At 35.9% G+C, this 24,708-nt stretch overlaps 3 protein-coding genes across 27 annotated transcripts; all 3 read right to left on the bottom strand.

Moving 5' to 3' along the window:
• Positions 1-5,024: 5,024 nt before the first annotated feature.
• LOC132608868 (mediator of RNA polymerase II transcription subunit 15a-like) lies at positions 5,025-11,773 on the bottom strand. Of its 22 annotated transcripts, none has more exons than XR_009570568.1 (6): positions 11,089-11,734; positions 9,718-9,826; positions 9,436-9,546; positions 8,169-8,468; positions 7,385-8,021; positions 6,076-6,972 (listed from the first exon to the last, which is right to left on the bottom strand). XR_009570568.1 is itself a non-coding variant. In XM_060322644.1 (4 exons), the coding sequence occupies exons 1-4, from the start codon at positions 11,316-11,318 to the stop codon at positions 6,036-6,038; spliced, it is 474 nt and encodes a 157-aa protein (XP_060178627.1). In that variant the 5' UTR covers positions 11,319-11,734; the 3' UTR covers positions 5,025-6,035. The 22 variants fall into 22 exon arrangements, 2 of the variants coding, with proteins under 2 accessions (XP_060178627.1, XP_060178629.1); XR_009570581.1 differs by adding an exon at positions 10,210-10,303 and having other exon boundaries at positions 7,385-8,459; positions 9,718-10,098; positions 11,089-11,715; XR_009570579.1 differs by adding an exon at positions 10,034-10,098 and having other exon boundaries at positions 7,385-8,459; positions 10,210-11,714.
• A 452-nt stretch (positions 11,774-12,225) lies between these two features.
• Positions 12,226-16,187, bottom strand: LOC132611217 (uncharacterized). 4 transcript variants are annotated; one of them, XM_060325628.1, is made up of 3 exons: positions 15,817-16,187; positions 13,636-15,052; positions 12,226-13,446 (listed from the first exon to the last, which is right to left on the bottom strand). In XM_060325628.1, the coding sequence occupies exons 2-3, from the start codon at positions 14,435-14,437 to the stop codon at positions 13,166-13,168; spliced, it is 1,083 nt and encodes a 360-aa protein (XP_060181611.1). In that variant the 5' UTR covers positions 14,438-15,052; positions 15,817-16,187; the 3' UTR covers positions 12,226-13,165. The 4 variants fall into 4 exon arrangements, with proteins under 4 accessions (XP_060181611.1, XP_060181612.1, XP_060181609.1 ...); XM_060325629.1 differs by having other exon boundaries at positions 12,237-13,408; positions 15,817-16,185; XM_060325626.1 differs by having other exon boundaries at positions 12,239-15,052; positions 15,817-16,186.
• LOC132611634 (uncharacterized) lies at positions 12,637-13,104 on the bottom strand. Its single transcript, XM_060326036.1, has one exon. The coding sequence runs from the start codon at positions 13,102-13,104 to the stop codon at positions 12,637-12,639; it is 468 nt and encodes a 155-aa protein (XP_060182019.1).
• Positions 16,188-24,708: the final 8,521 nt, after the last annotated feature.

The raw sequence follows: 24,708 nt of genomic DNA, 5'->3' as shown, positions 1-24,708 counted from the left end.
AATTTAATGATTTTTAAGCTATAACACACCTTAATTTAATGATTTTCAAGCGATAACAAATAGTAAAACATATTGAATAATTGTCCTGATTTCATTTTTTTGTTACAATAAATTTTGTGTACGTGGGGAAAAGTATCCTCCAATTATCTCAAATAATATGGTACTTTATTCTTATGAAAATGATTCCCCTACCTGATTTGGACAATTATGTGGTCAAATTTGACTACTGAAACCTAAAGCAATCAATCATGGAAAATTGTCAGTACTGGTACTGAAAAGTAACACAAGCTAATAATGCCTCAAGTAGTAAGTACTGTGAATGAGTTTGCCAAGTTGAAAGAGCCATGTGACTGATTTGACATATATAGTTAGTAATGTAGGAATCAAGTACTGAGTAGGGTCTTTGCCAAATTGCTATGCATGTGTTCCTAAACAATGTAGGTTGTCCATTCATTAGCTCCTCACTTTATTCTTATGACATGGTAATGATACAATATGAAAGTAGAGAGATTCCTCAGTTTGCATGCAGAGATCCTGCTTGTGTTCAGAGCCCCTATTCCTAAAAAGCACTTGAAAAATTGCTGTTGGTATTGGGAAAGGGCAAAAGGTTTTATTGACAAATAGTTCTACAATTTGAAGAAAACGTTACATCTTTGGTCACTTGAGATGATTTGATTATATCTTACATCAACTTTCAGATGTTGTCTGTGAAATCACGTGAGATGAAAGTGTTACAAGAAGATAAGATAGATATGAAATCACATTAAAGGAAATTATATTGAAAGATTTATATACAATTCCTTAGAATACATGCAGACCTAGGGCACAATGAAAGAAAAAACGGAAAAGGGCCAAAATTATCCCTGAGCTTTGGAAAATAGTTTATCCATACCCTTCGCTATACTTTAGGGCCAATTATACCCTTACCGTTATACTATGGGGTCAATTATACCCTTATGTCTAATAGCTGCCACGTGGCATCATCCCAGCCCTTCAAAATTATTTTTCCCTCAAATAATTTTTTACCCACTAAAATAATCCGACCCGACCCGAATTTTTTTTTCTTTCCAGCCAAGGGGTATTGGGTTGGGTCTGTATCAGTTTGGCTGGAAAAAAAAATCGGGTCGGGTTGGGTTATTTTAGTGGGTAAAAAATTATTTGAGGGGAAAATAATTTTGAAGGGCTGGGATGATGCCACGTGGCAGCTGTTAGACATATGGGTATAATTGACCCCATAGTATAATGGTAAGGGTATAATTGACCCAAAAGTATAACGAAGGGTATGGATGGACTATTTTCCAAAGTTCAGGGGTAATTTTGGCCCTTTTCCGAAGAAAAATAACTATATTTTTATGCGAATTACTCGAGATTAAATTTTAATCATGTTAGTATGTTCACTTCAGGTCCACTGTTTTTAGGCATGTTTTAAGTTTTGTTAGAAATTTATATGCCAATTAAAATATAGATAACTTATAGGACTTCTACATAAAATTGGACAAGAATGAGGTCAAATGAATTGACATGGACAGTAAAAAATTTATATAACTGGCCACAACTTGTTCCTTCTTTTAGGAAGCCTCAATTCAACACTTGTTAGGTTGTAGTAGAGGTGTCAAATGGACAAATTGGGCTAGATTTGGACGGGTCAAAATGAATTAAGTTAATAAATGGATAGGTCAATGATCCTCCCAAAAGTTACTTGAGTTGAAATGGATGGGCTAAAACGGGCTAAAAATGGGGTCAAAACCTAACCTGCCTAATTCTTACTCAGTTTTAACTTCTTTTATAAATTTCTAAGTATCTAATGAAACATTTTTTTTCTTTATTATGACTATATATAACATATCAAATAAAATTTTGAAAATATTTTAACAAGGTTTCAATGGGTCAATTTGGGCTATATATCAACCTAATTTATTGATGGACAAAAATAAAATAGGCGGATCACTTGAACAGATTGGGCGAATCATATATTCATGGACTAATTTTGTAACTCCTAGGTTTGTACTTACTTAGTAGTAGTATGGGTGTATATATGGCAGATTCCATGATCTAAACGCTAGGATTGATTGTTGTTGTACATAGGAGAGCTGCATGGAAGACAAACCTGCTTTACGGATTGTGTTAGTCATTCTTATACACTGTAATATTATTGCTTGACAAAGATACCAAAGGAATCTTGCCTTAGATAAGGGCCTTAGCCATTGCATGTAATGACCCTTCCGGTCGTTATGGGAAATGTGGGATCACCCCACCAAATAGAACCTTTCCAAGGATAGAATGAGCTAATAGAAACTCAATTGTGCAAGCTTAGAGCTGAAGCTTGACTTGTCTGTGATTGTTGTTTAATTTTGATTGAGTTGGGGGGGAGGGGGGGGGGGGTGACGTAGGAAATTAGAACTCCGTTGAGAATTCCGAGGCCATGGGGGGATTTGTATGATGGTTTTGTGTCTATGTGCATGTTTTGTTTGTGTTTGTGAGGCCTCGAATGAAATGTTGAGTGAAAGGGTGGAAAACTGGGCAAAAGTCGAGCTCACTGTCCAAATAGCACCGCTGTGGGGTAGGAGTACCGTTGTGGCAGTGGGTTCATCGCCGCCAGCGGTCAGCCACAGTCCTGTGGCTGCTGTGGCGGGCGATGGTCCGCTACGACGATGCCGCCATAGCCGTGGATGGACTGCCATAGCTGTGAGAGGAACTCTCTTGGTCCACTATAGCGGGCACTTGGCCTCTATAGCGGTCCAGCTGCAGCGGTCGATGAAAAGCAGTAGCCCGAATGATAAAGACTTAGTCTCACATTCTTTATTCATAAAACTCCCACACAATGCCCCACAAGCACCTAAGGTGAAATTCCAAGCTAGGGCAAGAATACTCTCGAGAGGTAAGTCTCAATCATCCCCTTCAATCATTATCATCTTCATCTTCATGATTATCATCCTTTTTATGGGTTTGCAATGGTGAAATTTGTAATAGTAATCCTAGAATTAATAAACCTTCTGAACTTGTTGAGTTAGGGTGGTTATCACTTATTTATCATCTAATGGCTTGGGTTAACTCCCCTTAATCATGAATTGCATCTTTAGAGCCATGAACTAAATAAATTGAGACCTAGGGTTCTATAAAAATGGTAGCTTGACCATGAAAACTGTTTGTAGTTGGAATGTTGATGTAATATTGTTATAATTGGATGATTAGTGATTACTAAGACCCTTGTTAGGTTGCTTTACACCTAAAAAATCATTCACCTATTGGAATGGGGTAAAGGGAAAGGTATTCTTGAATTGGTAATTGTGACTAGAGTATTTGTGACTCATTGAGCCTTCTATTTTTAGACTTTGAGCGTTCTGAGGCTTTGAGGAAGGGAAAAGCTGTAGCGGAGTGATTTGTGTTGTGCTAGCTCTACGTTTGAGGTAGGTTACGGTCTAACTGAGTTAGACTTTGATTAGTTGATTGTATGTGTTGTGGATTCTATAGGAGAAAGAATGTCTAGTCTTCATGCATGATATTGTGTGTTAGAACTCCTATATGTGATTGATTGGGTGACTGTGTAGGCTTCGTGCCCCTATTCATATGTGTTGAATCTACAGTTGATGTATTGTGATGAAAAGTTATTATGACCTTCTATGTGAAATTGTGATATGAAATGATGATTTGAGCATTGATAATAAGAGGGTAAGAAATACTATTGTATATAGAGAGATGGAAAGGCACAAATGTGACCTAGACTAGGGGATCGTGGTCCGAGGTTTGTTTCGAAAATGAGAGATACATTGATATGGCCTGCATCTGAGGTTCTTTCCGGAGCGAAGGTTTATGCTCGGGTTTGATGAGTATCCGGGACGAGTGGTACATGGACATCATGAGTTCCCTGCAGGTCATGACTACCGAGCAATGACATCAGTTAGCATGTGTGTACAGTGAGTATGGTTACTGTGGTAAACTTATTTCCATCTGTGTTTCCTGTTGATTTGATTTCTTGATATTTGGGTGACTTGAGTTGATTATCCGTGGTTAGCTTGTTGCGGTTAATTATTTCATGTCTGTTGGCTGACTTGTTTATTCTGTTGATTTTATGAGATATGCATGATACTAATCTTAGTCGGCCTATGATATCTACCGGTACATAGTATTTGTACTGATGCTACCTTGCTGCATTCTTTTGAGTGCAGATTGTGATACAGAGACTATTACTCGCCCTCACATCTAGCGTTGATGACATTTACTGACAGATTTAGGGTGAGCTTCTATCCATGCCAGGCTGCCCAAAGATCTTCCTCTTATGATGTCTATTTCCATTTCCGGATATTGTGTATATTTATTAGACATATTTCATTCCTTGGACGTGTTTTGTTTTAGAGTCCTTGTACATGCGGTAACTTTCGAATTTTGGGGAAATTGTAATAGTTAGAACTTCCGCATTTACTTCACTATTTTTATGGCATGACTTATTTTGATTATCTTATGCTTGAATGAGTAATAACTGATAGACTTTGCTAATTTAAAAACGGACTTGTATGAATAAATGATGTGTGTGTTGGTTCGCCCACTAAGAGTTAGTGTGAGTGTCAGTCATGTCGGGTTGGGTCGTGACATTGCACTACCAAAATGTAGTGTCCTTACCATTTGTGACATATTTGACTTATTCTCTTCCCTTTACATGCTAGTCCAAAGGTTGTACATGCTTCTGTTTGGAAGAAATGAGTGAACATAGTCCCTCACAATTCAGCAAATATTTCTTATGTGTTAAAATAAAGACTTCTTATAAAAAAGCATAAAACTAAAATAAATTTATATAAAGGGCTACAAATTCAAAAGGAAACTGGTCACAGTCCTTCAGTTTTCACCTTGACATTTTTTATGGAGATGGAAGACTAATGGTTTATAACATATTAGAGGCACTCCAATATTTGTAAGATACAAAGAGTAAATGTTTTTTGCTACTAGCAACGAGGAACTTTAGGAAGACATCAAATAGTCTTCAAGAATCGCCTTCAAATTTCAGTAGTTTTTTTCAAAGAAGGGTAACATTATATTTAGGATTAGGACATAGGCTGTGCTTAAACCAAATTCACAATTCGAAAGCAACCACAGTGTAGCTTTTTTCTATCTTACAAAGAATCTATAATGTCAAGTAAAAGTTTTGGATCATTTGCAAAGCTGTCTTTACACCAAAAATGAAATAACAAGAGACAATTCATCTTAATTTCAAAACATCTTGCATTTCTTTCGTTCCATATAGTCCACGATATACATGCTGGTACTGTCTTCCGCCACTCCTTTTACCTCAAACACCCATTGCTATAATTCCAGCATTTTGGGATATCACAAGGTAGTCTTTGGCATGATCCACCGAGCCCTACAATGTTCAAGAACAGCTGCCACAATCAGTTTTATGATGCTGCACCACATAAGAAACATCTGGAACATAGCTGGAATGCCTCTTTTTTCAGATTATCCTGTGTCTAACACGCTTCTTTTCCAACCAACCAGGAAAAACAGGCTACCTTGTATGGAATCTTCACTTTCCAAATGCACTTCCAGGGCCAAAAAGGCCTTGCTGAACTGTGCCTGTCATTAACAAATTAGTCTGTTTTCACTGTAAAATAGCCCTGTTTATGTCCATTCCAGTGAATTCTATCTTCAGTAATCCCTAAAATTGTTCCAAAAACCTTAAGGAATTATGCAACTCTTTCAATCTCCCAATCATTTAATAGTCTTCTAAATCCAAAATTCCAGCCCTGTTGACCCAGGCCTCCTTAAGATTTGCCACCAGATTAAGAATATCCGAAAAAAGCCCTTTACAGGCCCATGTCCCATCCATTTGTCTTTCCCAAATGATACTCTTCTTCCATTACCGATCCTGATACTAGCGTGTCACAAAGGAATCCCAGAAAAACCTTATAGACCTTCTAACTCCCACCTCATAACGGGAAGGGGTCACCACACCTCTTATGCACCAATTCCCTCATGTCCGTACTTATCATAGATGACTCTTCTTCATAAAGCATTTTCTTCCACAATATATCGCCATAACCATTTCATAAATGACATTGATTATACACCTTCAAATTTCAGTAGTTATAGCAAACACATTTTTATATTCTTATTGATCACGTCCTAAAATTCTAAAAAGAAGGAACACGAAAGAGAAAAGAGGACATATAATAACTCTTTTTTAAGGGCTCACAATCAGAATTAATGAACAAACATACAAATGCATTATATCACACAGAGAAAAAGGCAAGTACAACTAAATATTAAGAAAACCTGGGAAACCAAAAGGAAGAACAGAACCTAACTAAAGGAAGATTGGACTGAAACCCATTGGTCCTTTAATTTGTCTAATTTAGCTCTAGCAATAGTCATCTGCAACTCTTTCTCTTTGGTTCTACCTGCTTGATCTTCTACCAAAGCAACCAAATGCTTGGTCTGATTAATTTTTTGACTCCTCTGATCAGTTATCTCATTTTTCTCCTTTTGAACTGTCTCCAATTGTGCCATCATTTCCTTCTCCTTCTTCTCTATTTGTGTATGTATATCTATCCTTAAGATCCTCCTCCTCTTTAGTTGAAGTCTCCAACAATGACTTAGTTTTCTCAAATTCAGCCAAGAAATTTTGACAATCAGTTCTGCTCTGAGAACAATCTCTCCAGCAATACGTGATGTGGTTGGAAAATCAAACTTAAATTCCAATAGTTGTTTGGATTGTTCATTTGTAAACAATAAGAGGTTGCCAGCAAGTATGGTCAAATCTTCTTTCATGGAAGCTTCATGATTTGGTTAGTGAGATCCTCTAGAGGCAGCATAATCAACTTTTCGAAAACCAACTACATCCTCCTTGCATCATTTTGTATGGAAGGTTCAGATTTTGATTCAACCATAAATTGACCCTTGTAACATTAGACTCAAGTCGTCCATGGAGATCAATTGATCTTTATTAACTTCATGGAGCAAAGCAAAATCAGCGAGAAGATCCTGATGATATTAAGAAGATGAACGAATGAGTAATCTCCATTTCTGTAGTTGAACAAAACATAGCACGCTACTGTCCAATTTACCTAAACCTAAAGTGTAAACCTCCCAAAACAACTTAATAGCAGCCACGGATAAGCTATGAATTGAGACAGCTAAAATGGATGATCATGTTGGCACCAGTCATTAAGAAGTTGTGTGATTGGTATTTTAATTATACTTGAGAAGGATCATGATGTGAAGATAGAAAGACAACATCTTGGATTGATATGTTCTTCGCATAGGCATGGGGATGTTTGTTTCCCTTTCCACTGTTTACAGTAATTGCAAGAAATAGTAGACTAAGATAAAAGGAAAACTAAGTCAATATGAAACATTATCATCTACACTTAAAAATCGTACTCAGTAAACTTACTTGTCTTTGCTCTGAAACATTTCTGAAATCATATAAAGCTGAACCAACCACAGAGACAATGACCTCCTTTTCAGTATTACAACTGAGTTTTTCCCTTCCCAAGTATTGTTTCTCCAAATAACTAGCCCCATCAGTCATCTCTATTTGTCTTGCAATCTCTTCTCCCTGTTGGACATGTGAATCTATAGCTGGTATTCTTTCTTGTGCCAATGGAGACAGGATCGTGGGAGCATCAGCAATGAATATGCAGGGATGAGACTATCACAGGAAGGCTCAAATTCATGTGGTTTGTATGAGACTTCTTGAACCGCTGAGTCCCCCTTTTGAATCATAATGTTTTCCCTGTCAGTACCTTTGTTGTTTCCTAGCACATCATCATTTAATGATGTACCAATTTCATTACCTAATGATAGATTAGACCTCCGTGATTTCTGCTGATTGAATTTGACTAAAACTTTGGTTGATGCAAATGCAGTTGGAGTTGTGGATATTGATATTTGTGCGCCGCCAGCTACAGGAACAGTTGCACTGCTGCTTAGATTGGAGAGTCAAAGTCGCCTGGCTCTCTTTATTTCTTTATACGGGCACCGGGATATTCCATGTTCCCGACATATTTGCTTAATTGGAGAGATACTTACTGTAAAAACAAGATTCCATAGTAAGAAGACCACATATTACGGCCCCTTTGAAGCGGAATCTAATATCTTCGGAGAGTTCCTAACAAGAGCAAGAAAATAGCAATCAATAGAAAAGGCTTATTCTGAAGTTCCAACAGGAAGCTAACCATCAAGGCTTTCTGCAGCCTCTTCACGGTTCTTGCCAAAATGCTATTTAAGGTCCTCTAAACTAATTGATCCACCAATTCCCCACATCTTTTTAAATATCTTATCCATTTTCTATTTATTGCCCAATTCAAAGATGGTACGGTCCTGAGCTGAAGGACCAGTATCCCCTTTCTTTTCCAGGTTTCCATGTTCTGTGACGGATCTTTGTTGAAATCGATCAAGCAGTGCACAATCTTCTCCACTTTGTAAATTATGAAGAGTAGACTCTTCCTTTGGAGATTTAGCATCAACTGCATACACTGCAATTTGTTAACGGTAATTTCGATAATCACTCTTCCAGCAAACACTAATTAGATTTAATGAATATGATAACCACATGTAAATGGGTTTAGTGCATTCTACTGGAATATCAACTCCCCAACTGGCTAAATAATTTGTAACATGATATTTGGGTAAGATATTTTTGCAAATGAGTTGGAACACAGAATTAATAGTTGATAAAAGACATATTCAATAAATTCTTAAATATTTTACTAAGCGAGAACAGTCAGTTAATTTGTTCATGTCGATACTAGATTCTCCTGTATAATTTGTTCATGTCAATACCAGATTCTCCTGGTACAAGTTTGTCACACAGAAAATCATTAGGATATCAAAAAAAAATTAAGAAAATCAGATCATCCCAATCTAGCTGAAAAAGTATAACTAACATATCATCTCTCATATATCATCTTGTGAAACATATATTGAAAAGCCTGAATTCTTTCTATTTTCAGCTATTTGACTGTGGAGTAAACCAGGAAAAGAGAAAATAAAAAGATTAGATACACTAGGGAAAAACCGCAAACGAAAAACCAACCACCAATTTATTCAGCAGAGGTTTGCTATAGAGAAATGGACCTTCGGCTCATGAGGTGAGTCTTGCCCAAAACCATATAAGGAGACCAAAAACACATCACGCACCGATGATAAAATATATTTGCAAGGATCTGTACATATGAACTGATTGCTCATTACTTTCTTTTGTCACTTTCGAATATTTTCTTGGTAAATAATTTTATTAATGATGTGAAAATCTCCTGTCTAAAAGTAGTATACCACAAAGTAGAGGATTTACTGTGCAAGTAGTGTAGCTACAGAATAAGTTTTTAGGAAAAATGGTGTTAACACCAGTTGCATTGATATACACAATGAACAGTCCAATCAAGCAATTTAGGGAAAATTGATTTTTTGTACTACAACAGATATAGACTTCTAGTACACTACCTGGAATTTTGAGCTTTCATCTACTACTTGCACTGTTTCGTTGCAGATAGGATGTTGCAACTTTGTCTCCACAGTCACCATCTTCAAAGATATCTTTCGCAGAAAATCTGACTGGAAAAAATGTAAGCTAGTAAGATGACATTAACATATCGGGAGCATCAATCCGTATTGACAAACGGCATAAATAATAAGGTTGACCAAGGACGGAAATGATCATACGCAAATATCCATGCAGGCAAGCAAATTCCAGTTATTAAACAGGACTATGGTGTAACTTCAAACCTGACTTGTAGCAGCAGTAAATATCCTTTGCTCAAACCTCATAGCAATTTTTCTAAATCCCAACAGTCTCTTGTCCACATATGGGAGATGTCTTCCTAATGTTCCAACGCTAACATAAGAGAAAAGCGGATGATGATTACATTAGGTTGTTAACTTCACTCTTAGAAAAGAAAATGTTCTTAAAAGTCACCAACATTGGCCACGGATTTATTAACTAGCACAGCAGAAAGGATCAGATGTTTCTATAGATTATCTCTTCGAAGAAGGTATTCTGATATTATGGAGGAAAAAAAATATCAGAATCTAGATCTTGTACTTGTTTATTTCGCTGTGGATGAGAAAAGCAAATAACTCATTAAAACCTCAAGCTACACCTTGTACCTAATTCACCAGGAAAACAACTATTTAAAGAACATAATATTGAAATTAGGACTGGTTAGTCAGAGATTTAACAGTAATAATAACAATAATACAACAACAACAACAACATACCCAATGTAATCCCACAAGTAGGGTCTGAGAAAGGTAGAGTGTACGTAGACCTTACCCTTACCTTGTGAGCCAGAGAGGTTGTTTCCGATAGGTTCTTGGCTCAAAAGAAAGCATATCAAAGCACGTCAGAAAAGGAAATAACGAAAGTGAAGGAACAATGGCAAAATACTATAGAAAGCAAGACAAAGCATTTTGGAAAAGAACAAGGAACATTAGATAGTAATAATAACAATAAACCATAAAAAATCTATTTAGTTAAACTGTTCAAACTTTGATGGAAGAACAGTTAAATAGTTCATTTTGCATGAAGAAACTTCATAAAGATGAGAATTTACTTTTAAACAGTTTATTGAGCAAATGATAAAGCTCTTTAGTACTTACAATTCCATCCTTTTAATGTTAAATTTCAATTATACCGTTAGGATTGAAGTAAACTACTACCAATCTACCATGACTAGAACATATTTCCAACTAGTTGTTATCACCTATATAGATATTTTTCTTCCAATGTGCCATATCTTTTGCTATATCTGCTTGTATTCCAAGATATTGTAGGTCTTTTGAGACAAATTCCTTCCATTTTGATTTTAGGTTTACCTCGTCCCCTTTTAACGCCTACACTCATCATGGTTTCACACCTACCGACCAGTGTATTTAGATATCGACGTTGGACATTGACCAAACCATCTCAAGTGTTACAAAATGTATATATATGTTATTCTTAGCAATGTACATAGCATAATTAGGTAGCAGATTTGTAGGAATCAGTCTTTATTTTCTTTCCTAAGTTAGAACCTGATGTATTGTATTTATGCCTTGCTTGCCTGTTGGAATAAATAATCTTCTTTTTCAATTCAATTACATGGTATCAGAGCTTACAGGCTCCTCGATCCTACTTCGGCTCGGTTTATAAAGGCAAGATTGATCTTGTTTTGCTGTCTTACACAAACAGCCTCGGATTTGGGATCGATCACTTTAAAGTGGTTATTTTGTGTCACCACCGCCATAGGAAGAGACGGATCATCTTTTCTGGCCGAACCAGCCTTCTCCGGCGACTTGGTGTGAAGAGAGTGGACTTCACGCGCCACCTCTATCTCCCGCCTGTCCATCACGCGCTAGCGCGTGCTTCGGTAGAATTGTTCCGGAATTGAATTTCCGGTGTAGAATCTTCAGTTCCGGCGTACCCCAGGCTTCGTCTGGTGTTAAACCACTATTCGGAGAATTTGTGTGCAACTTCTAGGTTCATTTTCAATTTGGTATCCTTCTGCAACTGCTGGCTTCTGATTGGGATAGAATCACTGCTACTTTCTGGTTATTTATTCTTTATTTCTGGTTACTTCTGTTTGAAGGTACTGAATTTGTTTTCTGGTTATTTACTACTTTGCTGGGAAAGTTTTGTTATTTCATGGAATTTCATGTTATTGGGAAATGCTATTGGCTACTCTTAGGGGTCGTTTGGTTTAAGGCATAAGTTGGGTTATTCCAGCACTAATTTTTATATCATGTTTGGTATAAGGTATAAATTAGTATTGGATAAATTTATACCTTGTATCAAACATGATATAAAAATTAGTGCTGGGATTAGTCCCGAAATTATAATCCCGGGACTAATGAGTCCTTAAACCAAACGACCCCTTAAGCCTTTGATTCTGTTAGTGGTCATTAAGGTACTACTTTACTACTTATTACAAGCACGAGTTTGGGGCACTTTCGTCGTCCGTTGATGGGCCTACTTATTAGAAGCACGAGTTTGGGGCACTTTGGTCGTCCTTTGATGGGCTCATAAAAAAAATTATGGGTCTCATATATATTAAACAACAACAAATGTAAAATAAATAAATTATGGGCCCCATATATATTAAACAATAACTAATATTAAAAAAATAGTGCAAATTAATAATATAAAAAAAAATGCACCCCATATTAAAAAATCAAACAATATTCATGTAATTTTCAAAGTATCTCATTAAATCAATAATGATGGATTCATTGCCACGTGCGTATTCGTAGCAATATGCATAAAAATAGTGCAAATTAATAATGTCAAAAAAAAGTGCACCCCGTATTAAAAAATCAAACAATATTCATGCAGAGGCGGACCCAGAATTTCAGGGTCGTGGGTGCCTCATTTTCTTTAACATGAGTTGCTAACGATGACATAATATAAATGCACAACTATTTGAATGCAACACTAAAGGAAAATTGCAACTAATATTATCATTACCAAAAGAGGCTTTTAATCACAAGTTTCATACAAAAGAAAGACTTCTAGTCAGTAGTCACAAGTCCGATCCAAAAAAAAAAGACTTAGTCTCAAGTCTGATAAAAAAAAAAGAGACTTCTAGTCAGAAGTTACAAGTCCGATCCCAAAAAAAAAAAAAGACTTAGTCTCAAGTCTGATCCAAAAAAAAGACTTGCAGTCACAAATCACAACTGCGCTCGACGACTTTTCATTTTCTGAAAATGATGAATAATAGCATCATTACTTATAGTTGCAAATATCCCACGCTCTACATAGCAGACTAAACAACCATTTAAAAATTCATCACTCATACTGCTGGGGAGTTCATTTTTGATGTACTTCATCGATGAGAAAGCTCGTTCCACAGAAGCAGTAGCAACTGGAAGAATAAGAGTCAACTTGATAAGCAAATAAACAAGTGGCCAGGTCTGGTGCAATTCTGATTGAACCAGTACTTTAGCAAGATCAGTAATACCCTTCATATTGAAAAATCTCTTATCAGAACCTCGAACATACACTATGAAATTATCAAGTAGGCAACTGAGATCTCGAAGCTTGTTGCTATCAAACTCATTCGGATAATATTCAGCCAACCTGATTACCTTTTTCTTATCAAAATTACCAAATGACTTAGCTGGATGTAAACAAGCCATACCAAGAAGTAAATCAGTACTAACAGTGTCGAAATGATTATTAAGCTCCTGAAGCAGCAAATCAATAACAGGATAAAAAAATTCCAACACGAAAATGATGAGAATATGTAACATCAAGAGCTCTACGTTTCGACTTCCCAGGAATGTAGTTAGCATCCATCTTCGGAATAAATATCTCATGGTTATTACAAAAAGAAAAGGCATCATCGAGTAATGATTTCCATCCCCTATCCCTCATCATTTGCAATTCTTGCTTTGCAGTATTGAGCAGCCCCATAGCATTGACAATATCTTGATCCATCTTCTGTAATGAGCAGTTCAAATAATTTGTCTTCTTCAGAACTTCCAACATCAAGTGCAACATAAAAACAAAATCAAACCCCTTAATCTTATCCGCAAGACTTTCAGCTGTAAGTCTATCGATATAATTTGGACACTCACATGCAGCAAATTCAAGAACATAAAGAATTGATGGAAATATATCAATGAAATTCTGTAATGTTTTATAATGAGAACCCCAACGAGTGTCACCTGGTCGTTGAAGCCCACGTTCTTGATTTAGTCCCCGTCCTGTGTGCACTTCACCAGAAATGAGCAACTCTTCTAACTTTGCAGCTTGATGTTGTCTGAGCAAATCCCTGCGCTTATAAGATGCTCCAACAATATTCAATACATTAGTAACTATACAAAAAAAATCATCCACATCTGTATTTTTCTTCGCAAGAGCCACAAGTGTCAACTGCAATTGGTGAGCAAAACAATGGGTGGAATATGCAGATGGAGTATCACGCAAAATTAAACTTTTAAGACCATTTAGTTCTCCTTGCATGTTACTAGCACCATCATAACCTTGCCCACGTATTTGGGATGGACTTAATGAGTGATCCGAAAGAAAAGAATAGATTGTTTCCTTCATTGATCGTGCAGATGTATCATTAACATGGACAATACCAACAAATCGCTCTATCACTTCACCTTTTTTGTCAACATATCGTAGAACAAGTGCCATTTGCTCCTTGTGTGATATATCCTTCGATTCATCAACCAGTATTCCGAAATAATCACCATCCAAGTCTTCAATAATAGCTTTGATTGTTTCTTTTGCACAAGCATCAACAATATCTTTTTGAATTTTTGGATAACACATCATTTCATTTTTTGGAGCATTTTGTAATATAATGCTTCCAACTTCCTGATCCATGGCTCCATACCATTGCAAAAGTTCAAGAAATATACCTCTATTTGTAGATGATATGCTCTCATCATGACCATGAAACGGCAATCCTAATCTTAAGAGAAACCTTGCAAGCACCCAAGCGATGTCGAGATTCATTTTTGTCTTTCTCCTTACGCTTGTCAAAAGAAGTGCGAATTGATTGTGATTGATTTATCAAATCAATCATCATGTTGAAACACTTGTTGTGGATGCTATTTACCTGTCCAATATGAGTTTTGAATCTTTCCTTAGCCTTGTTCCAACCCTTATAACCCTTTTTCGTAAAAGCATCTCCCATATTTCCACGAACATCATGCTCATTTTTAAACAAATAGCAACACAAACAATAAGCAGCATCTTTTGATATACTGTACTCTAACCACTTGGAATGTCGACCTTTGAACCAACTAGGATGAAACTGACGCATTGTTTTCTTTTTCTTCCCAAACTGAGTTTTAGGAAAATCATGATTCATAGGCTGACAAGGTCCTTTTTGAATATAATATCTTCTAACTTCATCACGTATATTAGGGTCATATTCTGCAATAGGCCTTCTGTTTGCCGGGTTTGCTTTCAAATAATTGAAATTGATATTTGAAGGATTTGTATCCCTCTGAACTTCCGAAGGTATGGATGAAGTAACAGGTGGAATAGTAGAACTAGAGCTTGGTTGTCCGCGTTTTAACCTGGTGACAAACTTATCCATCCGATTCACAAGATTTAAGACAATTCCTACAAAACAAGATTCAATTAATACTCCTTTTAAATGTAGCATACCGAAAGAAAGAACCATTTCCAAATTTAGAAAGGAAAGAAACAAATATGCTCATTTCCAGACAACAAAGAACACTAGTATTACAATTTTGCAAGTTCTATTATCATGAGCTAAAAGTTCTTAGCCAAAAAACTAACAAAAAAAAAAATAAAAAAAATTACACTATCCACAATTTGGTATTCAAATCAACAATATATGATTAGCAACGAGCCAATTATGAACCATTAGACGGAAGATTGGTGAGAAAATATAGAAGCCCTTAGCTTGTAATGTGTAAGAACTAAGAAATAAACAAACATCATTAGAAAAATTAAATCCCCCAAGTTCAGATGGTATCTTGAGCCTTTACTTCTACTACTATATATAAATTAATAGTAACAGCTTTTATGCAAATTCCTTCACAATTAAAAAAGAATTAAGCATGTTGGAAAAGACCCCACATCTAAAAATTCACTGAAACAGGGCATTAATTGTACTTAAATCCCCCAGATCATCATTTGCCTCCTTAATCTTTTGCTAATAAATACTAATGCCAAAACATGTTATAGGCTACAACCTTTACTTTGGGCAAATATTTTCAAATTAGTTATTGTAATCAAAAGGCAACCTAGAAATTTATAGCAGAAATGCAACACAAGAAGCATTTATCCATTAGAAAAACACAAAGCTAGTAGGTAAACAAACAATCATGGCAAGAACACCATATTAAAGGCGATTAGACCTCACTTTTAAGTGTTCATGAGCTTCTTTTACAGTTTTCCCATCCTTTTTCTTCTTCCAGTTAAATCCCCCAGATGAAACAGCTATGTATAACAATTAACAAAAGATGACAACTGCCCAAACAGAAGCAAGAAGATCAGAAATAAACAAACATCATTAGAAAAATTAAATCCCCCAAAACTCTAATTCAAATTTTTAGCTCTTAAAAAATTAAAATATCTGTGTTCTGAGATTAGTGAACGATGATAATGAAAATAAAAAACGAAATTGGAAAGAATAGGAGAAGAACTGATGAAGATTGAAATTTGGTTTTGGGGATAAGGGTTTTAGTTGCTGTGTGTGTCTGTTGTTTGATTTTTGGGAAAGGTATAACCTTTTACCTTTTATGATAAACTAAAAAGTAGGAAAACTAAAATATAAAAAGTCTAACAAAATATTAAAATGCTGGCACGGAGGTTTGAACACAGAACCTACCAGCCGAAGCACTTAAGTTGTACCTGGAAACCAAAGCACCCACTAAACTTTTTGGTTTCCAGGGTGCTTTGTAAATATTTATGCCCATTTTTCATATATTTTTTATATGACAATACCTAATCCGCGTCGGGTTTAACAGGTGCCGGAGCACCTCTAAATTACGTGTAGGTCCGCCCCTGTATTCATGTAATTTCCAAAGTATATCATTAAGTCAATAATGATGGATTCATTGCCACGTGCGTTTGCTACGTGAATCCCATATTAAAAAAAATAAACAATATTTAAAAAAAAAGTGCAGACTTTATATTCATAGCAAACACTAATATAATAAAGTTTTAGATGCGGAGCATAAATATATATATACTATGTTCAAAACATGATTGATTAGCATTGTAATTTATGCTCCGCATCTAAAACTTTATTATATTAGTGTTTGCTATGAATATAAAGTCCGCACTTCTTTTTTTTGACATTGTTTATTTTTTTAATATGAGATTCACTTTTTTTTAATATGGGATTCACGTAGCAAACGCACGTGGAAATGAATCAATCATTATTGACTTAATGATATACTTTGGAAATTATATGAATATTGTTTGATTTTTTAATACGGGGTGCACTTTTTTTGGACATTATTAATTTGCACTATTTTTATGCATATTACTACGAATATGCACGTGGCAATGAATTCATCATTATTGACTTAATGAGATACTTTGAAAATTACATGAATATTGTTTGATTTTTTTTAATATGGAGGTGCATTTTTTTTTTTGACATTATTAATTTGCACTATTTTTTTAATATTAGTTGTTGTTTAATATATATATATGGGGCCCATAATTTATTTATTTTACATTTGTTGTTGTTTATTATATATGGGGCCCATAATTTTTTTGTGGGGCCCATCAAAGGACGACGAAAGTGCCCCAAACTCGTGCTTCTAATAAGTAGGCCCATCAACGGACGACGAAAGTGCCCCAAACTCGTGCTTCTAGTAAGTAGTAATATATATATAAAAGGGTGTAAACTAATAATGTCCAAAAGGGTGGGCCCCATACTAAACTACACCAAGCAATATAAAGCATGGGTTTAGACCCATGCTTCGTCGTCCGTTGTCCCTTAAAAAAAAGGGTGGGCCTCATACTAAATAACACCGAGCAATTAAAAAAAAAGGTGGAACTCACCATCTCCGAACTCATGGGGAAAAAAAAGTGCACCTTATATTATCAAAATCAAGCAATATCCAAAAAAAAAAGTGAACCTCATATTAAAAAAAATATAATGTTAAAAAAAAAGTGTTGGCTTTGTATTCGTAGCACACTAATATAATAAAGTTGGAGTACAAACTACAATGTGTGTACAGTGAGTATGGTTACTGTGGTAAACTTATTTCCATCTGTGTTTCCTGTTGATTTGATTTCTTGATATTTGGGTGACTTGAGTTGATTATTCGTGGTTGGCTTGTTGCGGTTAATTATTTCATGTCTGTTGGCTGGCTTGTTTATTCTGTTGATTTTATGAGATATGCATGATACTAATCTTAGTCAGCCTATGATATCTACCGGTACATAGTATTTGTATTGATGCTACCTTGTTGCATTCTTTTGAGTGCAGATTGTGATACAGAGACTATTACTCGCCCTCGCATCTAGCGTTGATGACATTTACTGACAGATTTAGGGTGAGCTTCTATCCATGCCAGGCTGCCCAAAGATCTTCCTCTTATGATGTCTATTTTCATTTCCGGACATTGTGTATATTTATTAGACATATTTCATTCCTTGGACGTGTTTTGTTTTAGAGTCCTTGTACACGCGGTAACTTTCGAATTTTGGGGAAATTGTAATAGTTAGAACTTCCGCATTTACTTTACTATTTTTATGGCATGACTTATTTTGATTATCTTATGTTTGAATGAGTAATAACTGATAGATTTTGCTAATTTAAAAACAGACTTGTATGAATAAATGATGTGTGTGTTGGTTCGCCCACTAAGAGTTAGTGTGAGTGCCAGTCATGTCGGGTTGGATCGTGACATTGCACTACCAAAATGTAGTGTCCTTTCCATTTGTGACATATTTGACTTATTCTCTTCCCTTTACATGCTAGTCCAAAGGTTGTACATGCTTCTGTTTGGAAGAAATGAGTGAACATAGTCCTTCACAATTCAGCAAATATTTCTTATGTGTTAAAATAAAGACTTCTTATAAAAAAGCATAAAACTAAAATAAATTTATATAAAGGGCTACAAATTCAAAAGGAAACTGGTCACAGTCCTTCAATTTTCACCTTGAACCAAAATAGTACAAACTAATAATATCCAACAAAAAAAGGGTGCACCCCATAAAGGGTGGACCACATACTAAACAATATCAAGCAATATAATAAAAAAAAATTGGAACCCCCAATCTCCAAACTTACTGTAAAAAAAAAGTGGACCCCATATTAACAAAATCAATCAATATAAAAAAAATAGTATTTCTTCGTTTAAATAGAAAATCAATTTCTACTTTATTTCGTTTTAAACATGTAAAATTAATTTAATAATTTGAATTAGAATTATCCAAATCAAAATTTGGTAAAAAAGAAAATAGTTTCTTTTTAAACAAGTCTTCTCTTTTAAAAAATATTAATAAATTTGCCGATTTTATATTCGTAGCAAACATTAATATAATAAAATTTTAAATACGGAGCACAAACTACAATGTTATATTAATCGTGTTTTGAACATAATATATATATATATATATATATATATATATATATATATATAATCACTATTCAAAGACAACTATATATATATATAGATGCACTATAATCCGAAGTGTTGGGCTAGGCCGTCTAGTTGGAATACTATTTTTGGGGACATTTGTTGGTTTCTAATATTTTGATATTTTGGGTGTTTGAAGTTGAGAATATTACCGTAAACAATTAGAAAGGAGGAAATATGGCTATAAATCAGCAGGGTAAGACAATTTTGGTTTCAGCAGATGAGTTTGAAGAATTCTCTCAATATCGAAAATCCATTAAAGAATTCATTTCAGTTACAACCCTTGGAGATTCAAGAAAAGCATGCCTTATCTCCTCTTTGAACAATTGGGTGATTGATTCAGGTACTATAGATCACATGACAGGTAATCCTAATATATTTTCTACCTTTCAATCACACAAAGCACCTTCTCATGTAACAGTAGCTAATGGGTCAACATGTAAAATTGTGGGATCTGGGACTGTCAAACTAACCTCTTCTATTACCCTGTCATCTGTGTTAAATCCGAAGTTGGCCTTTAATTTGATTTCTGTGAGTAAACTTACCAAAGACCTTAAGTGTTATATTTCAGTTTATCCCGATTATTGTCTGTTTCGTGATCTTATGACGGATAAGGTTATTGGTAAAGGACATGTATTTGATCGTATGTATATCCTTGATGAATATGGGCCTCGAGTTGCTGCCTATTCAGGTGTCATGTCTCCATTTGAAGCACATTGTCGATTGGGTTATCCTTCTTTACCTATGTTGAAGAAGCTTTGTCCTCAGTTTCAAAGTATTTCTTCCTTGGATTGTGAGTCGTGTCAATTTGCAAAACATCATCGCAACATGTTAGGTCCAAGGGTTAATAAACGTGCTGAGTCAACTTTTGAGCTAATTCATTATGATGTTTGGGGACCATGTCCTGTCATTTCCAAAACTGGACATAAGTATTTTGTCACTTTTGTGGATGATTTCTCTCGAATGACTTGGATTTATTTTATGAAAAGTCGTTCTGAAGTGTTTACTCACTTTTGTGCCTTTTGTGCTAAAGTCAAAACTCAATTCAATGCAATGATCCGTACTCTGAAGAGTGATAATGCTAAAGAATACATGTTAGAGTCGTTTTAGTCCTACATGAGACAACACGGTATTTTCCATCAGTCATCATGTGTTGATACACCTTCTCAAAATGGAGTTGCTGAGAGAAAGAATAGGCATTTACTTGAGACAGCTCGGGCACTTTTGTTTCAAATGAAGGTTCCTAAACAGTTTTGGGCCGATGCAGTTCCTACGGCTTATTTTCTGATTAATCGCATGCCATCGACTATGCTTGTTGATAATATGCCATATAGTGTTCTTTTCCAAACAAGTCACTATTTCTAGTGGAACCAAAGGTATTTGGAAGCACGTGTTATGTTCGAGATATTAGACCATCTGTTACCAAGTTGGACCCTAAGGCATTGAAATGTGTTTTCTTGGGTTACTCTCGCCTTCAGAAGGGGTATCGATGTTATTCTACTAAACTTGGCAAATAATTGGTGTCAAATGATGTGGTATTTTCAGAGACCACACCATTCTTCTATGCACCTCCCAAATCTACAAGTCAGGGGGATGAGTGGTTAGTTTATCAGGGTACCCGTGCTGTGGCAGAACAATCAGATGATATTATTCTTCCATCTCCTAGTGACTCTATTGAGCACCAATCGACTGTTGTGCCTTCGACACCTGCTCCAGCAAGACAGCCAATTGTTCAAGTTTATTCAAGACGGCGAGAGACTGATGATACATGCCCTGCACTAGTTCTTTTGTCATCAGATCCTCCTCCATCTGATCCTCCAGAAAACCTTGACCTCCCAATTGCTCTTCGCAAAGGTACATGGACTTGCAAATCCACGCATTCCATTGCTAATTTTGTTTCCTATGATCGATTATCCTCTACGTCTATATCCTTGATTGCTTCTCTAGACACTATTTCTGTACCCAAAATTGTGAAGGAGGCTTTGAATCATCCTGGATGGTCAGATGCGATGCTTGAGGAAATACATGCCTTAAAGGAAAACCACACATGAGATTTGGTGGATTTGCCTAAGGGAAAGAAACCAGTGGGATGTAAGTAGGTCTTCACAGTTAAAGTTAATCCCGATGGTTCGGTAGCAAGACTTAAGGCAAGACTTGTGGCTAAAGGGTATGCTCAGACTTATGGGGTAGATTATTCAGACACTTTTTTGCCGGTTGCCAAACTCACTTCTATTCGCTTGTTTATTTCTCTAGTTGTTTCCGAGAATTGGCCTTTACATCAGTTAGATATCAAGAATGCATTCCTTTATGGTGATCTTCAAGAGGAAGTATAAATGAAGCAACCACCTGGTTTTGTTGCTCAGGGGGAGTATGGGAATGTCTGTCATTTGAAGAAGTCCTTGTATGGCTTGAAGCAGAGTCCACAGGCTTGGTTTGGCAAGTTCAGTGAGGTAGTTCAGGATTTTGGGCTGAAAATGAGCAAATGCGATCGCTCAATCTTCCGGCAATCAGCAGCTGGCAGTATCCTCCTTGTTGTATATGTTGATGATATTGTCATTACGGGAAGTGATTATGCAGGGATCTCTTCCCTTAAGTCTTTTCTGCATGATAGGTTTCATACGAAGTACTTGGGCCAGTTGAAATACTTTTTGGGAGTAGAAGTAAATAGAAGCAAGAAGGGTATTTTTCTGTCTCAGAGAAAGTATATACTTGACTTGCTTGAAGACACTGGAAAGTTGGCAGCCAAACCTTGTAGTACTCCAATGGCTCCCGGTGTGCATCTTACAAAAGACGATGGCGATCCTTTTGATGATCCGGAGAGGTATAGAAGGTTGGTTGGGAAGTTAAATTACCTTGTTGTGACTCGTCTAGATATTTCTTTTGCGGTGAGTGTTGTTAGCCAGTTCATGTCCGCACCTACTGTCAAATATTGGGAAGCTTTGGAACAGATTTTATGTTATTTAAAAGGAGCTCCTGGACGTGGCATATTGTATGGCAATCATGGCCATTCTCGTATGGAATGTTTTGCAGATGCTGGCTATGCTGGATCCAAAATTGATAGAAGATCTACTGCGGGCTATTGTGTCTTTGTTGGTGGGAATTTAGTATCATGGAGGAGTAAGAAGCAAAGTGTTGTATCCCGATCCAGTGCAAAATCCGAGTATGGAGATATGCCGCAGTCTGTGTGTGAGATTATGTGGATACATCACCTTTTAACTGAAATTGGCGTGAAATATCCTACTCCGTCAAAACTCTAGTGTGATAATCAAGTTGCGCTCCATATTGCTTCAAATCCGGTGTATCATGAAAGAACCAAACATATTGAAGTCGACTGTCATTTCATTCGTGAGAAGATTCACGAAAATTTGATTTCCACTAGCTACGTGAAGACAGGAGAGCAACTAGCTAATTTGCTCACAAAGGCAGTTAACGAGACTCGTGTTGATTACCTTTGTAACAGGTTGGGCATGATTAATATCTATGCTCTAACTTGAGGGGGAGTGTTACAAAATGTATATAGATGTTATTCTTAGCAATGTACATAGCATAATTAGGTAGCAGATTTGTAGGAATCAATCTTTATTTTCTTTTCTAAGTTTGAACCTGATATATTGTATTTATATCTTGCTTACCTGTTGGAATAAATAATCTTCTTCTTCAATTCAATTACATCAAGCAACCTTCTCTCATTTTATTGGGATTCGCATTCAAGTACCAAGTTGGTCAAATTTTCTCCCAGAGTTTCTCCAACAAAAAATTGCTAAAATAGAATGCCTTGCTTGAATGAAAAACTCCATAGGTAAGAGATCCTCAGAATATAAAAGCTATATCACTATAAACCATTTAAACAGTTAAATAGTAGTGTTTGGGAATAAAGTAAATTTGGATTCACTGTGAGCAAAGCCAGTCCCATTCTTAAACTCTAGATTGGGAAATCATTTTATCGTGATTGACTTTGATCAATATATAAGTTAACTCTACATGGTGGTTCCATTCGAGGCTTGGAGCAAACCCACTGATCAAGTTTGATCCTATTGGAAGTTAACTCTACATAGGTCCATTGCAACAAACCCTATGTAGATCAAATTTAGTCCAAAGCTCCTCTGGCAACATCATCCTCTTGAAGTTGGGCATCAAAAACTTGAACTTGAGCCTTAGCTGCCCCTTTGATCATACCTATGGAATTTCAATCAAATTTCTCTAATCACAAACAGGAAAAAAGAAAAAAGAACAAAAAAAGAAGAAAAGACAGGCTATACAGTATATTAACGCCTGGTCGTCAAAGTGGTTTTCTCAGTTGCAAAAGGCCGAACCATTGGCGGAGTTGCAATGAATCCCCTTTGTCGGGAACGCAAATATGGTTTAAGCAATTTAAGCATAAGCAAATTTTTGAATCCCCTGGACATAAAAGAAGTATATTTTGACATTTTTATATTTTTTATTTTTGTGAAGAATTAACATAAGTAGCCGTTCATCCAACCACTAAAACTAAAAATAGACTGTAGATGTATAATATATATGTATATGTATGTATGTATAATCCATGTATAATATGTGTATAAGTATAACCGTGTATAATCAATGTATAATCTATACATACCGAACAGGAAAAGTGAACACCGAATCCGGTCGGCTTTTGTCTAAAGATTTTTTCTTTTGAATCCCCTCTCGCCACACTCTTTAAATAACAACAACATACCCAGTGAAATCCCACAAAGGGGAGAGTAGAATGTACGCAAGTCTTACCCCCACCGTGGGAGGAGGACAAGCAATTTGAAGCAATATAAAAAGTCACGGCAAAATATTATAAAAGCATGATGAAGGTGTCTAAAAAAGCAAAAAAAAAAAAAAGGAAAGAAAAAAAAACAAAGGTCGTAACTACCACAAATTAATACAATAATCAAAATCCAAGAGATAACAAATAGGATCAGAATTCGAATGACTAGAAACTACAAAAATAATACTACGACTACTAGTACAACACGCCCAACTAACTACTAATCTTCTATCTTAATTCGTATCCTCCGTAACCTCTTATCTGAGGTCATGTCCTCGGTCAGTCGGACCTGCGTCATGTCCTGTCTCATCATCTCTCCTCAATACTTCTTCGGCCTATCTCTAACCCTCCTAAAACTCCCCGCCACACTCTTTAAAATTTCACAAATTTGAAAAACATACTCCCCTCTACAATCTTAAAAAATTTCTTGCTAATTGGATTTTTCGACATATCTCAAAGCCATTTTCACCGGTGAAAACAAAAAACAATCACTGACTAAATGGATCAAGTTTTTCAGGTAAATGAGAGTAATCAACCAAATTCCTGATGAGTCCAAGAGTGAGTCCAGAGAGTTTGATCCTCCTCCATTGGTAGAGAAGAAGAATCAAAATAGAACATCCCTGGTTCCCATACTTGCTGAATTTGCAAATAATTTGAACCAGGTGAGCTTATCAAGGTAAAGGCATTACCACATTCTTCTTCATCCTGCTCCAACATCTTAATTAACTACTATACTATACTATACTATTTAGAGGCGAATCCAGAGGATGGGTTCACCATTGCTTTTAAAATTAGATATAAAAAAAGTTAAAGACTGCTTAGATTTTTTTTATTTTTAAAAAAGACGTAAAAGTGCATTTATTAGAGTT

The sequence above is a fragment of the Lycium barbarum genome, chromosome 9 (assembly GCF_019175385.1).
Source record: "Lycium barbarum isolate Lr01 chromosome 9, ASM1917538v2, whole genome shotgun sequence".
Taxonomy (NCBI): domain Eukaryota; kingdom Viridiplantae; phylum Streptophyta; class Magnoliopsida; order Solanales; family Solanaceae; genus Lycium; species Lycium barbarum.
The sequence above is the reverse complement of the archived record's forward strand: the minus strand, read 5'-3'. Positions and strand labels throughout refer to the sequence as shown.